Source organism: Tiliqua scincoides, chromosome 5, assembly GCF_035046505.1.
Source record: "Tiliqua scincoides isolate rTilSci1 chromosome 5, rTilSci1.hap2, whole genome shotgun sequence".
In the NCBI taxonomy this organism is placed as follows: Eukaryota; Metazoa; Chordata; class Lepidosauria; order Squamata; family Scincidae; genus Tiliqua; species Tiliqua scincoides.
The window spans coordinates 78,646,063-78,662,994 of record NC_089825.1 but is presented as its reverse complement, the minus strand read 5'-3'; the positions used below and the strand labels follow the sequence as shown (position 1 = coordinate 78,662,994).

The 16,932-nt window shown below is 47.9% G+C and overlaps 1 protein-coding gene across 1 annotated transcript in view; it reads left to right on the top strand.

The window, feature by feature from the left end:
• Positions 1 to 15,781, top strand: part of C1QL1 (complement C1q like 1) — a 41,350-nt gene extending 25,569 nt beyond the window's left edge. Inside the window, exon 2 of the mRNA XM_066630673.1 lies at positions 15,602 to 15,781. Within this exon, the coding sequence (XP_066486770.1) occupies positions 15,602 to 15,781 (180 nt within the window). The remainder of the gene's footprint in view (positions 1 to 15,601) is intronic.
• Positions 15,782 to 16,932: the final 1,151 nt, after the last annotated feature.

Sequence of the window (16,932 nt, the reverse complement as noted above, 5' to 3'; positions counted from 1 at the left end):
TGGGTCAGAAGCTCTCAGGGCATCAGAGGCTGGCTGTGGGCTGGATAGAGGCTCTCCATGGGCCACATCTGGCCCCCAGGCCAGGGTTTGCCATAGAGAGAATACTTGTATTGACTGGTAGAGAAGGGAGGAGGGGCTATCATGGCTGCTGCCTATCACTTGCACCTACTATGCTCTAGTATGCTTGGTGGGGTTTGCAGGGTCCATCATGCCACATGGTCTCCAGTTTGGCTCCATAGCCCCCAGCATGTGTGCACAGAGAGAGAGAGAGAGAGAGAGAGAGAGAGAGAGAGAGAGAGAGAGTGTCTTGCCTAACCCAGCCTGCAAAATAAAGCCAGCCAGAGGTAGCGCTCCTGATGATCACAGAGTATGCATACTTTTGCATTCACAGCAACCATCCTTCAGAACACAGGTATGCATGAATGGTAACACTACAAATGCATTCAACACTCTTAGTGATGCACAAGCATGCGCCACAGCAGCAAACAATTTCACACCAGGAACTTGGCATCTAGAACTTTTTTTCTTGGCTTTGTGTCCTTCGTTTCTGATCACTGGCCAGGAAGGTGAGGTCAGTAACATTTTGGCTGGGTGGCAACCCTTCCTTGCTAGCAGATGCAGAATTGGCTCAAGGCATTTTGCTGCCCCACCCCACACTGTTGCAATGTGTCCAAATGCCCAGGAGCGAGATAAAACTGGATTTGTATGAATGAATGAATGAATAAATAAATAAATAATTGCAAAGCGACACCCCCAAGCACCTCTTGCAGTCACTGCAAGGAAACTCTGGCCATACTCCAGCATTTGCTCACTGCTTCATTTGTGCACCTAGAAATCTCACACCAGGTGACTGCATAATCTTCTGGTTTTGGATAAAAATCCCCCTGTGCTACCTTATAGCAGGCTGTGGGCCATTGCTATTCCCTTCTGGTGGCATTCGGAACAGGCTCCATGCCTGCAGAGGAAGGATTTGGCCCACCGACTGTCAATACCACTTTGAGTCTATTGTTCTTGCTTGACGGTAATTTGCCACCTCTAGCAACAAATCTATCTCTCCGGAGGAGCTGTACAGGAGCCGCTGCCGCACACAGTGGATCGAAACACTGAAAGTGAGACAGACAATGCCCCAGCATTTCTAGGTCAGCAGTCCTGTTTGTGGGCAAGTCTCTGGTAAACCACAACAGAAAGTAGAGATTCTCTGTTTCAGAGAGAGAAAAAATGGCCTAATTGAGGTGTTTCTCTGCTGGTGTGAACTCACTCACAAATACTGCACCTTTTTTGTATGAACACACCCCTCAAAACATATGCCACATACTGAATATCACACCCTTGGACTCTGCAACCTGAAAGCTTATGCCACAATCCATATGTTAGTTTTGAAGATGCTGCAAGACTCCTGGTTGTGTTTACCCTTCTGCATTGATTGATCTGGAGTCGTCTGGCCTCATGCTCAAAATTGCTGGTATCCCCGATGGCAAACGCCAGCAGAGGCTTGACAGTAGTCAGCCAGAAATTCATTGGTGGAGCACATGCATGGTTGAGCTGTGACAGAACTCAGCAGAGCAAGAACAGGAGTTTGTCCAAGATCCTAGAAAGCCAAACTAGGTGTTTCTTTAACCATGTTATTGGAGTCAATGTGCTTTTTAAAAAAAATTCACTTCGATAAATTTCAGTAAATCTCAGAATCAGCACCTTGCAGACTGAGACTGTAGCATAGATGGAGGTTAGCCCTATTCCCATCAGTCATCCCAGTTTTGACCCCCCACCCATTTGTCCTGGGGGGGGAGTCTTCCATCAGTGCCAGCCAATAGACAATAATGAGTAGATGGACTGTTGGTTTGATGCACTGCAGAATCTTCTTGTTGGCATCCTTCAGTCTCGGAAGACTATGGTATCGCGCTCTGAATAGTGGTTCTGGAACAGTGTCCTCTCCAGTGCGCGAAGCCTGGGTAAAGTAGATTTTGGAGGATAGACTGTTACCCATGCAGCAAATCCCCCCTCTCCACGTTGCTGAAATGGTCCAATGGAAAGGCAGAAGCCAATACGGTTGGTTCCAACCGTGTCGCAGGAGTTGCCAGAACGTGACTGTGCTCAGCCATGAACTGCCTCAGGGACTCCGGCTCCTGATTTTGCCTCGAGGTTGACTCCTGAAGCCTTTTCCATAACTGGATTTAGCCACAAGGCAGTGGAGGTTTGGGATCAGAGTTTTCCTTCTCTCAGATGAGCTGCCCTCCCAGGCTAACAAGTCCCATCTACCCGGTGGCTGTTTAGTCGCCTCTTACGACAAGTACAGCCAAACTGAGGGCCTATTCTTATCCCCAGCCCCCAGCTCATATAACCCACAAAGGTTGCCTTTTGGTTTGACATTTCACACGTGTGAAGAATAGATACAGTTCAAAATGTTAAATGCACAGGCCACAATTTGAGTTCTCACATGTTGCCTTCTATTCAGAATCTGAGCAGCTGTTTAGGAATTCTGACTCATTTTCAACTTAAGCCAAACCTGTGGGGCAATTGTCCTCAGGTTTGCAGAGAGAGGAGTGAAAACCCTCTCAGCTGCTGTGGTCCTGATCTCAGGACCTCAGGATCTCAGGTTCTCTCACAGCTGATATTTAAGAACATGAAATCAAAAACCTCACATCAAATGTGGATCTTTAGAGTTTCTTTGTCCTTTCTGCTGATAAAAGGCATTTCCAGTTGGGGCGTTTAATCCAAAATAGTCACAATCAAGCACCCTTTCCAAACCCCTTGGATGATTCACACATTGCCATCATTCATCCATTGTCCAGCCATGCTTTCCTCGAGGTTAAATGGCCACATCTATTAATGATGGAAATCTGTAAAGAGAACTGCAGTACAACAGCAGTACTACATGATTGCAGTATGATCTGCTGTGAGTGTTACAGGTTCATGTTTTTGGAGAAATGCATGTCCAGATACAGCTGATGACAGCAGAAACAAAACCAAAAAAGGATAAGATGGGGGTGGGGAGGAGGTCAGTCCACTGTGGCTACTGTGTGGGAGGAATGTTAGTGACTCCAAGGGAAAAATTAACAACCTTTGTGGCACATGGCTGATGGCACAAAGAACCCAAAGGAAGTGCCCAAAGATACAAATATGCATGTCCGAATGCATTCAGTAGGCAGCATGGCCACTGCCTTGCATCAAATTCCCAGAGAGCAGCTGTTGTGGCCCCTCCCAGCTGTGATATCCTTGTTTAGTTACTGCCAGCTAAGCAAGTAATGCACTTTTCACTAGACTGAAAGCTGCCAACTTGGCTCCAACCTGTATCTATGCCTCCCTCTGGCTTTGCCTACAATGAAACCCAGGAAGCTGTAGTTCAGAAGTCTGACTCCTGAATCCTATCTTGCACTGAAACAGGCAGGCCAGGAAGGCTGCCCTGTATCCAGTGCAAGATTGGGGCCAGAACTGGCTCAGATGGAGGCAAGGGGGAACTCTTCCCTTTAGCCCTGGTAAGCCACCGCAGCCCCAAAGGATCTCCTTGGACCTGCATCACTTCAGGAGGTGGCACAAGTTCAAGGAGAACAGAGCGGCTGCTCGGGGAATAGGATTGGGATCTGGCATAACTGCCAGGTTCCAGCTCCACCTCCCGCTCCCTGCCTACCCCCTGGAATGCCCTCTGCCTGCCTTCCTCCTGCCCCGGAACACCTCCCTCCCACCTCCTCCCCACTTCCTCCCCTCCCTCTCCAGGCCCCTCATTGGCAGAGCTTGGCCGACGCAACCTCCCTGGCTGAAGCTGCCACATAGGCTACAGAGGCTACCTCCATGCACTGGCGCGGCTTGCTCCTGAGGAGGCGCAAACGTACTTGATGGCACCCTCCTAATCTGGCGCAAGGGATTTGCGCCAGCCTAAGGATTGCACCCTTAGATCTGGAGGATCCAGGTTTAAGCTTCTTGGGTGACCTTGGGCCAGTCACTCTTTCTCTTTCTCAGCTTCACCTACCTCACAGGGTTGTTGTGAGAACAAAAGGAGGCGGGATTATGTACACCACCCTGAGCTCTTTGGAGGGAGGGTAAAAATGTGAATGAATGAATGAATGAATGAATGAATAATGAGAACAGCTCTTTGCAGCCTGCTCTTTGCAGCTCTTTGCAGGCCATCAGGAACAATCACAGACAGAGCCAAACAATCACCGTCCTTATGGGCATTTCCTATCCAAAACTGAATGGCTTTAAACTTATAAATACCTATGGTTTTCAATACAATATGCACAGCAGACAGGTTTTTCCACACAGAGCCCAGGGCATTTGCCCCATCGAATATAGTGGGAGGTTTGCCAGTGCACTCATTCACAGTGATCAAGACAGCCAAACTTGCAACGACTTTATGGCTTGAATGAAGGGATAAGGATTTGGGTTTTTCCATATCTAGACACAACCAACTTATGACGCAGCCCAATTGCCTGTTTTGAAAATATTCATCTTAACCTTGGATTGGATTAATTAATAAGAAAGGTCAGGGAGCCCCTGTTCATGTGCAGAATGATTTTTTTGTCATATAGCCAGAGCCACTCCCACATCCAGGATTAAGGGCCAGGATTCCCATGGGATTCATCCTCCAGGCTAGCTTCAGCCTGGGCCTCACTCGTTCGAAATTATGCATGCAACTTAGCTGCCTGTCCAGGTTTCTCTTCTAAGACCTCTGATCCCATCTGTTTCATGCTAAATCCTACAATTGAAACTCAAACCCATTTCCCCGAAACACACCTTGGAAGAAATAGCAACACTAGGCATCCCGCTTCTGGAGCAGTAATTTATCTTCACTAGTTAGGGGATAATGTCATAACGGGCTCCTGTGCTGTGACAAGGCAGCTCCTTAACGAGAGGAGATAAATGGCCCCAGTGACAGCAGCGCTGAACTGCCTTTCGCTGCCTTTGGCGTTTAACTAGCAAGCATGGCGTGGAAAGGCAGGAAAAGGAGGGGGGAATAGTGATGATGGAAAATGAAGTTGCACTGGCTGCCTGGAGAATGTCTGGATTAGTCCTGCGTCAGCATTCAGGCATCTACATAGTAACTAGCTTCCCAATCCGACTGATTTAAAAAAAAAAAGGTGTTTAAAACCTGACCTGGAAGCCTCATCCAGCCCTAGAAGTACTGGGATGCTTTCCTCCCACTGATTCTTCTGACTCCCAATGTCAGAGCCAAACTGCACATTAGCCCTGATGTGCTTGACGTTTCTCCATCTTCAACAGCAGCCACGGAGGGCCTGACCCAGACTGTGGATTGTGGCCCAGGAGGGGAGCTTTAGGGCCCAATCCTATCCAACTTTCCGGCTCTGGTGTAGCCAAAAAGCAGCCCTGTAGTAAGGGAACCCATGTTCCCATACCTTGAGCAGGCCCCAGTGACTGCTCCTTCCCCGCAGGATGCAGCAAACACCCCACTGGCACAATTGCACCAGCACTGGAAAATTGGGTAGGATTGGACCCTTAACCCTTTGCTTCCACTGTGGTCCTTATTTGTATAGTACCCCCCCCCCATAACTGCTCTTTGTCCAAGGAGGGGAGCTCCTGTTGGTGCCAAAGGGCCGACAAGTGGAGAAAATCAATCAAAGCCATGTAATGTCACAGAGCTGCTAATTACCCCTGCTAATTGGGCAGTCACTCCACTTTTAAAGTGGTGTCCTCTTATATTTAGCAGGGGAAGCGCAATTGCCCATCCCAGCATGGTGTCTTATCCAGTGCTGGTTCCTTTTCTGTAGATTGAGAGCCCTTTGGGGACAGGGAGCCATTTATTGTTTTGTTTTGCTTTGAAAACTGCTTGTGCACTATGTTTTGTTGAAAATTGGTATATAAACATTTATTAATAATATTAATTACTGCACCAGGGCGGAAATCAGAGCCTAATAAGGACAGCTGGATGCTGTTGCTTAGCACATACCTTTGACTGAGTTGTTTTACTAGCGCACTGTGTTCAAGTGGCATCTTGCCAGGGTTATATATAGGATGCTGGGTTTCACTGAGTTGCATCCAAGTATTTCCTTGGATGTTTGATTGGGTGAGGTTTGCTCAAGCTTAAGATCTGCTTAACATGCCTGCAGTCAGCAAAGAGTCTTTCAGGCCAAAGGGCTGCAGTAGCTCTTGATTTTGTTTGTCTTTCCCCCGTCCATCCCCAGCAGCATGTGTTGCTTGGCTGGCTTGCTTGAGTCATGTGGGACAATATTCCTTGCAATCACAGCACACCTAACCTTGCTAAAAACACACCAAGGTGTGGACTGCATAGTTTGGTCTGTAGGTGGATTGGTGAGTGGATGAATCTGTCTTTTTGGTAAGGGCAGAGGTGACCCTCCCAGGTGGCAAAGGGAGACAATTGCTTTCAGGATGGCAAGGTGGCAGATACATCTCGCACATGGGGCACAGTTCACTGGAAAGTTCTTCTGTGCAGACCCCACTGAGAGGAATGGGCACCATGTCAGCGCATCTGTGCAGTTCAGGCCAACATATGTTGGGTTCTCTGGAGGAAGGTCCCATTGCAAGTGTGAAATCCAACATGTGAATGACAGGTGGAGGCAGGATGGACAGGCTTGATTACAAACATGCGTTCTTAACAACTGCCTGAGACATGGGAGAGGTGCTGCTGGTACAGTAGGAAATGTAGAGTTGGGCTAAGTCTCTAATCTGGCTCAGAAGAGGAATCTCTCATATAATATCATAGGTCAGTGTTCTTCAACCTGTGGGACATGACCCTATGATGAAATAGTTAACAGCTGTGTTTGCTGTCAAAGATTTTCCCTTCAATGTCTGAAAGGCTTCAGGCTCAAAAGCGGGAGCCAGGCAATTGGAGGGCTGCGGAGGCAGGCTGAAAAAGCTCCAGGCCTGAGAGTCTCTCTTTTTCTCTCTTTTCTGCTGCATGCTTAAGACTGTGCAAGACAAGGAGAGCCTCTCTGGTGAGTAGAGGGAAAGCCATTGGGGAGAACCCAGGGAAGTAGAAAAGTGACCAAAAAGAAGATAGTCGCATCAGGGTTTGTTTGTCCTTCCCATCCAGAGGCTGGGAGCTCTTCGTTGCCTCAGCTTATGCTGTGCCAAGTGGGGACCCAGGCTCTTGGCTTAGTCCTGGCCTGCACATGGAGGCTTCCCTGCAGAGCCAGCCCATTCAGGGGATGTTTATTTGTATGTAACCAAGACTGTTTACATTGTATTTTTTGCCTCACCTGTTAATAAAACCTTTTCGTTTAAAACCTCTGCCTGTTCTGGGATCAGTGGATTTGTCAGCCTCTCCGCTCTGCAGGTGCTACTGGTGGAGTGAGAGCATTTTAACAACTCTGAATAGCATTCTTGGGGAGGGGTTTTGCCCAAGAAAGCCCTCTGGGAAACGGATCTCTTGGGCTGGTGGCAGTGGAATGGATCTACCAGGTCTGGTACCACCAAGCTGCATGTTAAACCGACTGGAAGAGTGGGGAACAGGAAGCTTAGCACTAGGCATCACTGCCTGGGATTAGCGGGTGGTTGCTGGAAGTCCCCCCCCTTCATGACAGACCCCAAGGGGGTTGTGAAGCCTCATTTGAGGGATTGTGGCAACCTTTCAAAGCCTGCCTCTTACAGGAACAAAAATGGCTCAAGCTTCATTCTCACTCATTTTACATGATTATCCACATCCACAGTGGGTGGACTGCATCACAGAAGGGGACAGGATCAGCAGTGGGTCCCCAGTCTCATTCATTCATTCATTCATTCAGATCATGACATGAAAAGGTTGAGGACCACTGTCATATGTGATCCCTATTCCCACATCAGCACAATTAGAATCCACATAAACACCCCTTTTCTTTGACCTCTTCGTTGATTCTTTTCTATGAAAGACAATGCTGGTCTTTGGCAAATGTCTCTCTGAATGTACAAATGGACATACCCCGCTCGTCAGTTTCACTGCTGTCCTTGGCAGAGATGACTGCAAGGAGGCATTTTCCTCCAAGAGAGCATGGACAGCTTTGCCCACGCACTTGATGAAATTGATAGAGAACTACAGTGAGGCACTTCACTATCACCACCACCCATATCCTGGCCTGGGGGGACACCATCCAGCAGCACTGTGATGATTAGTCACATTTGTATCTCACTCAGCTCAGAATGACTGATCTCATTTCATCTTCTGAATGACTCTGCTAGGTAGGTTAGGCTGAGTGGCTTTTTTAAAATCCAAGCACCTTATGGTACATATGTTCACCCACTCCAGGATTGTCAGCCATCCAGGGCAGAGTTCTTTCCCAGCCAGGCTAGCTGGGAACTTTCAAATGGCAGTTCTGGGAACTTAAATGTGAACGTTTCTGCATTCAAAGTACGTGCTCTGTCATTGAGCAGGAACTTGTTTCCAGCCCTCCCTAGTCCTAATCTGACCAGGACGTGAATCCAGGCCTTTGCTTGCTGCATCTCCCCCACTAACTTGGCAAAGAGGCACCTTTCAAAGTGGTATCCTCTTATCTCGCCAAGGGGAGGGCTGATCGAGGGAGGGCTGGTCAAGGGGAGGGCTGGTCGGTGTTGTAGGAAGCTCTTCTTTGAGGTGGGTCTAGCCAATAGAGCTCCAATGGTGGTTAGTCCCTGGCAAGTCCAGTTTATTCAAAAATATAGCTCCAGGAGGGTCTGAGGGTGTGAGGAGGTTGGGGGGTTTTCCTCTCCCCAAGCTAGCTTCCAAGGCAGGTAGACCGAGGCAGGCAATCGTTCAGGGGGTGGTGTCATGCAGTAGTGGTCTGGCAGGAGGGTCCGGCAGGATATCCATTTTGTTTTCCTCAGGCCCAGCTGGGTTCCGGGGCTGTGGAGGAATGCTGGTGGCCGCAGCAATGATCCCATCAACTCACTCTGATGGTGCCAGGGAAAGTGATGGAGAAGACCTTTCTATCCAGTCCTGTCCCCTTTTCCTGGTCAGCAACCTTTATAGCCCCGCCCACAGGGATGTGGGGTGCTTGATTCGGTACAGGTGGAGTTGTCCCGCCATGCTCTGCCAGGTACTTCCCATCTGGGTCCAGGCCAGAAGCCACTGCGCTAGTTGGCATGGTTCAACAGGCATGCTTTGCAGGCTTGTGTGGATAATGAAGCCCCTGCCTTGGGTTTGCAAGTATCTTTTGTTCCAGGAAGTGTGCCTTGACAGGAAACATAAAGTCCTAATTAAGAAAGCTCTTGAGTTGCAAACTGATCATGTGGCCTCTGGAGTGGTGAAGATGCCTTCCTTCTTGCTGTCTAACACCCACCAGGGAGGCCAGAGCTGAAGAGCAGTGTGTAAAAGGAGCGACATGCTTTTGACACTGATGCAGCTGCGCCCTGGAGTCACACCCAGAAGGCGTGGGAACATGGCCACCTTACAGCAAATGCGACCTGTATAGATTCAGAAATGAAAGAAGCCACAGCAGCCGTGACGGCTTTTGCTTTGCTGAGGAACAAACGGCTTCTTTCCAGCCATGCTGCCTTCAACAGGGCCAAGCTACACGTTCAGTATAACATGTGCCTTGGCCACTTGATTGCAGGGTTTTTAATGCAGTGTGCAGTGGGACAGGCTGAAATGCTGTGAAAACCACAGCAAAGTAGGTGATTTGGGATGCAGTCCTAAACACACCTGGGAGTAAGTCCAATTGGACCCCGTGGGACTTACTTTTGAGTGAACATACTGACTGTGCTGTTTAATACTTTGTGGACTGTGCTGCAGTTCTGAATGGGCTCATCCCCCCTTCTCCCGTGCAATTTATGGTAGGAATAAAGCTGCTATAAGGTACAGGCTTCAGACACTCATAATACATTCTGCAAAGAATCGAGTAGTAGGAAGAGAGCCAGATTTTTCTCCAGTTTGGATGAAATTCCAAGAGGGGAGTTTCCATCCACCCAATCCAGCCCCCCAGCCCCCACCTACCCACCTTTCTTAACCCCCCAAACTCTCCTCCACCAGGTTGCTGTCCCAGCCAAGTAAGTGCTGTTTAAAGGGCAGGGAGAGTTGCAGCATAGGAGGGTTGGAGGATATGGGGAGGATCTGACTGGATGGAAGATGAGTTATTTTCAATTTTTTTTTTAACCTGCATCCTCCCACCTGCCTTGCCTGCTCCTGCTTTACCAACAGGTGAACAGGTGTTTGGAAAAGCCACATTTACCCCAGTAACAGCTAGTTCCACAGACATACCAAAATGTATGTCTGTATTTATTTAAATGTTTTTTTCCCCTCCATTGTGCAAGCTCAGTGGATAACTGGAAATTAAACACAGAATCAGTGAAATGGATAAAAACACATTTCAGAACAAAACAATTCTGTGTATGAGCTTTGGCAAACTCAGCAAGGGCCACTTGACACTCATGGAGGTGTGTCATGAGCTGATGTGCCAGACTCTTGAGTTTATGCTGGATGCAAGATAGAGCTCCTCTGAAAAATCCTCTTGATGATATAGGCGAATGCACTTGCAAATGAGCTGGGCTGTGATGCAAGTCCTTTGCTTTGCTCTAGCAAGCTCAAACAGCAGAAGACCAATAGCAGCTCTTAGGAACTCTTGGTGCAAGTGAAGCTGTGCAAAACTAAGGCAAAGAGTTGAAAATGTCCAATTTGTGACATCAGGGCCTCCCCCTCACCATCCAGTCATGCACACGCAAATTGCCCAGGATCATACAAACTGAAGGCTGGTCCTCCAGTGTGCATACTCAACACAGGATGACTCAACTGAATGTGTGAGCATTGCCTACAAAACACATCTGTGATTATGGCGCTTTTGCACACGCAAGTCACTGCAAGATGCTGTGGCCATCATGGGATAGGGAATGCACGTGTGAAACAACCCATAGTCTGCAGGCTTTCTGTGCCAAACACATGAACATCACACCAGGCCTGTCAATGACCCAGAAAGGAAAGCCCACCCTGGCTTTCTCATGTGCCTTTAATAGCACAAGTAAAGATTTTCATGGCACTGAGATAAAAATTATCATTTGACAATGCCTGCAGATCTCACTTTTGTTAAGGGCATAGGAGCAAGGGTCAGGAATAAAGTTGGCAACCTCAATTTTCACTGAACATTTCACTGAACATCCATTCACTGAACATTGCGCATGGCGAGTTTAGTTTCTGGAAAGAAGGGGGGGAAAGGACTGTTAAAGGGATCTTGAGCTGAAGCAGGAACTGAGGTGTGGAAGAAGCAGAGGCTGACACAGTGCCTGCCAGTCACATGGTGAAGGGGCATATGGCTGGCAAAGACCCCTCACTGTGCTGCGGCATCCCTGTACCAAGTCAGCACATTGCAGGCAATTTAAGGAGGAAAAATCCACCTTTATCCCTAGCACTTCCTTCTGCAAAGCTTTCTCTTGTACACAAAAGCCACTGCTCCAGGTCAGTGGTTTTTCCCCCCACATTATTTAGCATGCAAAGTGGGATACAGCTCTGCCTGGCTTTGAATTCAGATCTCCTCCCCTCCTCCACCCCCACTGCAACCCACAGGTAAGGACATTGTACAGTTCCCCTTTCAGGCCTCATTTTATTATCCTGCAGGACAGCACCTGCATTCCTGACAAAATAGGGCTGCAATCCTAAATACACTTTCCTGGAAGGAATCCTCATTGAACACAATGGGACTTACTTCTGAGCAGACATGCAAAGGTTTGTGCTCTAACTGGTTCTGCATTCCAAGGGCAGCTGCTTCCACACTAGGACCCTTTAGCATGGCAGAGGCCTTGCTTTGGTGCAGTCAGCTGGAAACAGCATGAAAACAGAGGTTTCGCGTGGTATTTAATAGAGCACATATTATCTAGCAGTGCCCTTCCCCACAGTCTTGATCCATCTACAGTGTTTGCTCAGAAGCAAGTCCCCTTCAGCAAAGAACCCCTGCAACATTAATTAGTAGCTTCTTCCTTATGGCTCGTGCCCCTTTTATTTCTTCTTGCGCCACCACTGCAGCATCACTGATGAATAGTTTCTTAATTGCCCTTAAATTAGTCAATTCCCTGTTCCTCCCCCCCCCAGGGCCCTAATTACTGAATTCCCCTCTTCTTTTTTTTCTTCTATTTTCATTATTTATTATGAAAATAGCTCTTCAGCGCAATCCTATCCTCTGTCATTGTCATCCCCACGGCTGCAGCTGCACCAAAAAGGCTTGCACTGCATCCTGCAGAAGGGGTACAGGGACAGACTGGGCGCTTGGGAGAGGTAGGTCTTGCCAATAGGTCTCCTCGGACCTGCATCAGCTGTTTAGCTAGTGCAGCATTTCTCAAACTGTAGGTCGAGACCTACTTTCTGGTGGGTTCCGCAGAGCCTCCAATGAAAACATGGCTGACAGAAAGATCAGGTAGCTAATTGACTCAAGCCCTGAGGCTATTCCAAAATCAGATAGCTGCTAACTGCCCTGCAAAGAACAGAGTTCCTGCAATTAGCAAGACAGCTGCTAATTGCCCTGCAAATAGATGAGCTCCTGCAGTTTGCAAGCTTGTGTAAATAAGGGAGATAAATGTTGGGCAGCACAATCCTAACCTGTGCTGGAACACAGCGGCGGATCTCCCCTGCCCCATGCCTGGGGCAAAGGTTTGTGATGGTCCCCCCCCCAGGCTGTTGTTGTCCCCCCTGCACAAAAATCCATAAGCTCCCCCACTCATGGAGCCTCGCATGATCTTAACCCACGTCAGGGAAGCCTCTCTAAAGTTCCCCGATGCGATAAACTGGAAAACCGGTTTCTGGGAAACCGGAAGCACAGTTTTCAACCCTGTCAGGAACCTCAGAGAGGCTTCTGTGGGGTTCAAGAGGCTCATGCCTGGGGCATTTGTCCCATTGAACCAATTGGTAGGTCTGCAATTGCTGGAACAAGCAGGCCAACTGGCCTGCGCTGTATTGAGCACGGCTTAGGTGTGGGCTGGAGCGCAACTTAGAGTAAGGAGACTTATGTCCCCTTACCCTGAGTAACACCCCAGCCAGCTCTATGGGGCTATTCAGATTTGCATCAGCAAAATTGCAGACCTTTGCTCCAGGCACAGGGCTGAGTAAGTTCACCACTGAGTGACTTCCTGTTTTGTTGCCACTGCATCTCCATGCTGGTTGAGGGTGCACCTGATGACCTTCTGGCTGTCAGGCTATATTAAAAGTACAGAAATTCTACCAAAAAGAAAAGTGAAACAAATGAAAATTGGCTGATGTGGGAGTATTATGCATTTGAAGTCCCAGCACAACCATTTTCTGAGTTGTTAGGCACACTTAGGCTGCACTTTTTAAAGTATATTCCCTCACTCATCATGAGGACTACACTCATTCTACTTTTTAAACTCCAAAAGGTTGAGCTGAGAATTGCCAGCTTTTCTGATACATGCAGTAGATTCTGGGCACGTTCTGCCATCAGCAGCACAACTGCTGCCATAAAGATTTCCAGTCTTGTATGCAAAAATAAATAAATAAATAAATTTAAGCCTTGTGCATCTGTTTCCACAGAGCCTGTGACTCTGTCAACTATGGATGTTTTGTTGTTATTTTTAACCTCCCTGATCTTGCCCCTTTGTCGATCATCTACAAAAAAACATGAATAGACCCTGTGGCTGATAAGTTTCCTGCCACAGTGAATATTCTATACAAAGAGCCTCCGCGTGCAACCACAGACATATCCCTCCATGCACCTCCATGAATTGTGCTTGGTTTGCTCTCTCTCTCTCTCTCTCTCTCTCTCTCTGGGAGCTCCCTTCAGGTATCTGGTGGTAATTAAAAGCTAACATTCTTCCCACCCAGGCCATACAGCAGCAATCAAGTTAATGTTTAATGACAGTACAACCCAATAACCCATGAAAAATAGAGGTCTCCATTTCACAACCATTTCTGTGCATGCTGGTGTGGGGGAAAGCCTGCTTGCCTTGGCTCTTAGCCAGCAGTGTGAACCAGCGTGGGAAGGCCAAGAGCGGATCCATCTGTCCCTGAGTAACAAGTTGTTCAAATGAGGGTTGGGCGAACATCCTACTGCTCACCCATAAGTAAATTGGACTTTTCAAGTGTTCCTGTTTAACGCTCAGAAAGCCTCAAGGGGATTTTTAAGTTGCTCAGTATGAATTGCCAAAAAGACCACTTTAAGCTTTGTTTCCCCTTTCCTGACAAACTCCCCCTTCCCAAGTTTAAAAAGAAAAGGAAAAAAAAACCCTATGTTGAAGAAGGGGGGGGGCACTAGCAGAGCAAGGTTTCCATGGACACAGGCATCCACAGGGTTTGACTTACAAGCCCCATGATTCCTGGCAGGAAGTTATGCTATGCTTGTGCATCTTTTGCCACCAAGGAAAGACTCCTGTGGCCATGGAAGCTCTCTAGTGCTCTTACCCAGTCCTCTTTCTCAAACAATAGTTTTTTGGGTTTGGGGCAGACAGGGACAGCCAGTGAAGACATGGTGGTGATGGATGCAGGATATAGTTCCAATCTGAGTTTTACCGGGAATGGCCCATCTAGGAGGCCAACTGTACCAGTTGCTTCAGGCAGCAGACTGCTGGGTGGCACCCATCTCTGCCCACCTCCTTGCCTCCACTCCACCTCCTTTTCTTTCCACTATCTGTATTGGAAGAGCCTGGGGGCTGGGGATAAGAATAGGCCCTCAGTTTGGCTGTACTTTTCGTAAGAGGCGACTAAACAGCCACCGGGTAGATGGGACTCGTCAGCCTGGGAGGGCAGCTCATCTGAGAGAAGGAAAACTCTGATCCCAAACCTCCACTGCCTTGTGGCTACATCCAGTTATGGAAAAGGCTTCAGGAGTCAACCTCGAGGCAAAATCCGGAGCCGGAGTCCCTGAGGCAGTTCATGGCTGCACACAGTCACGTTCTGGCAACTCCTGCGACGCCGCTGGAACCAACCGTATTGGCCTCTGCCTTTCCATTGGACCATTTCAGCGATGTGGAGAGGGGGGATTTGCTGCATGGGTAACAGCCTATCCTCCATACCTGCTTTACCCAGGCTTCGCACACTGGAGAGGACACTCTGTTCCAGAACCACCATTCAGAGCGCGATACCATAGTCTTCCGAGACTGATGGATGCCAACAACATTGGAAGAGGGAGGCAGAGAGGAATTAAGATTGTGGAGGGAACAAGAGTGCTGAGTGACAGCATTGGAGAGTAGGAGGAGCAGTTGTTGGCACATCACTGGGTCAGGGTGGGTAGTGTTTGGCATGCTGCTTTAGGCATCAGGAGGTCTTGGGTCAGCCCTGATTTTAAGGATAAAAGGAGGAAGCATGTATGCTGCTCTGAGATCCCTTGGAGAATTGGAGTCCGGGGAAACAAAGGGGGCACGTCGGAGGGGATAGCACCTGGTGGGATAGGATTGGCCTCTAAGTGGCAATAATAAACATTCATGGGAGACAGCAAAGAGATGAAGCATAGAGGCGAAGCATAGAGGCAGCTTTTCTTGGGTGGCACAAGTTCAGTTCCTCCACCAAAAATAATTCCCAATGCAGACTGATTGGAGTTATAGTGACCTCCTTTGAAGTATGACATTCAATAACGATGGTGAAACAAAGAAGCAGTGCCCTCCCCACCCAGCTTTTCTATATTTAGCCTGCAATAACTTTCACTCCCTTCGCTGTTGCTAACTGTTTCACTTTTTCCCTGTCTGCACATTTTTTTAAAAAAATCCTTCCCATCTGCCCATCTCTCCAACCTAACTCTGTCATCTCCCATGCCAGGTCCGGGCCAGTGCCATCGCGCAAGATGCGGATCAGAACTACGACTACGCGAGCAATAGCGTCATTCTGCACCTGGATGCCGGCGATGAGGTTTTCATCAAGCTGGACGGGGGCAAAGCCCATGGGGGCAATAACAACAAATACAGCACCTTTTCAGGCTTCATCATCTACTCAGACTGAGGGCTATGCAGTCCAAGCCCCTGGATTTCTATACGTGGCACAGACAGCTGCGGAATTCACCTCCACTGACATTTTCGCGTACTCTCAGTCTCCCCCACTAGGGGGGCAGGAACATGGTGGTTGTATCCCTGTTTCCTTTGGGGACACTCTGTAGGAACGATGGATGATTCCGGTCAACCACCATCCCCATCTCTTTTCCTTCCATGCATTTCCAGAAAGCACCACTAGTGGTCACTATGCCTTTAAAAGCTTTGTTTATGGGAGAAGGCTCAAGGAAGTGAAGGGCTTGCTAAAAGGTTTTGGCAAGGTGCTTGCAGAGGTCCGGAGAATCTAGGGCTATTCACACATTATATAGTATGCATACACAATCTATGTACACTGTACACAGATTGTTGATCAATTGGCGCATACAGTCTTTCACACATGATGTCTGATGCACATACAGCAGTGCACAAAATCTATACCCTCTGTTTGAGGGGTGGTACCCAGCTTTACTTTTGAAATCAATGCCTTGTACAGTCATTCACACATCAACATGTATGTGTGTGCAAACATCTGTACACATGTACAATGTAATGTGTGACCAACCCTTCTTTGATGTCACCTTCCACAAAGCACGTTTTCATCACCGTCCTGTAGGTCTTGTTGATACACAAGTTGAAACTGGAGGCAGAGATCATCTAATCTCCATGCCAAAATCTAAAATTTCAAACCTAGATTTGAATACTGTATTTGGGATGGATTCTGTCTCTCTTCATGTGTATATGCACATAGGTGCTTAAATTCTGAACAAAATACACAATGTTTTAAATATGGTGGATGGAGTGAGATTTTAATGCAATCAATATATATGGTTTAATTTTTTTTAAATGTAGGTGATGACATCCCAACAATTTCAAATGGTGTGAAATTTTGATTTTGATTCTGCTTTCCTCAAAGAGGGTCCTACAGTTGTTTTAGAAGCAGTTGATCCAGGATTGCTGAATTAGATTGCTATCTTGAATCAACACCTCCTTGTTTGAATCTTATAAGTTTGAGCTTCACACCCTTCCTGACTTTTTCTGGTCACTGCATGGACTCTACCCACCCTTATATAATTAAGAGTGCAAGCCTATGCACATCTACTCAGAAGTAAGTCCCACTGTGTTCAG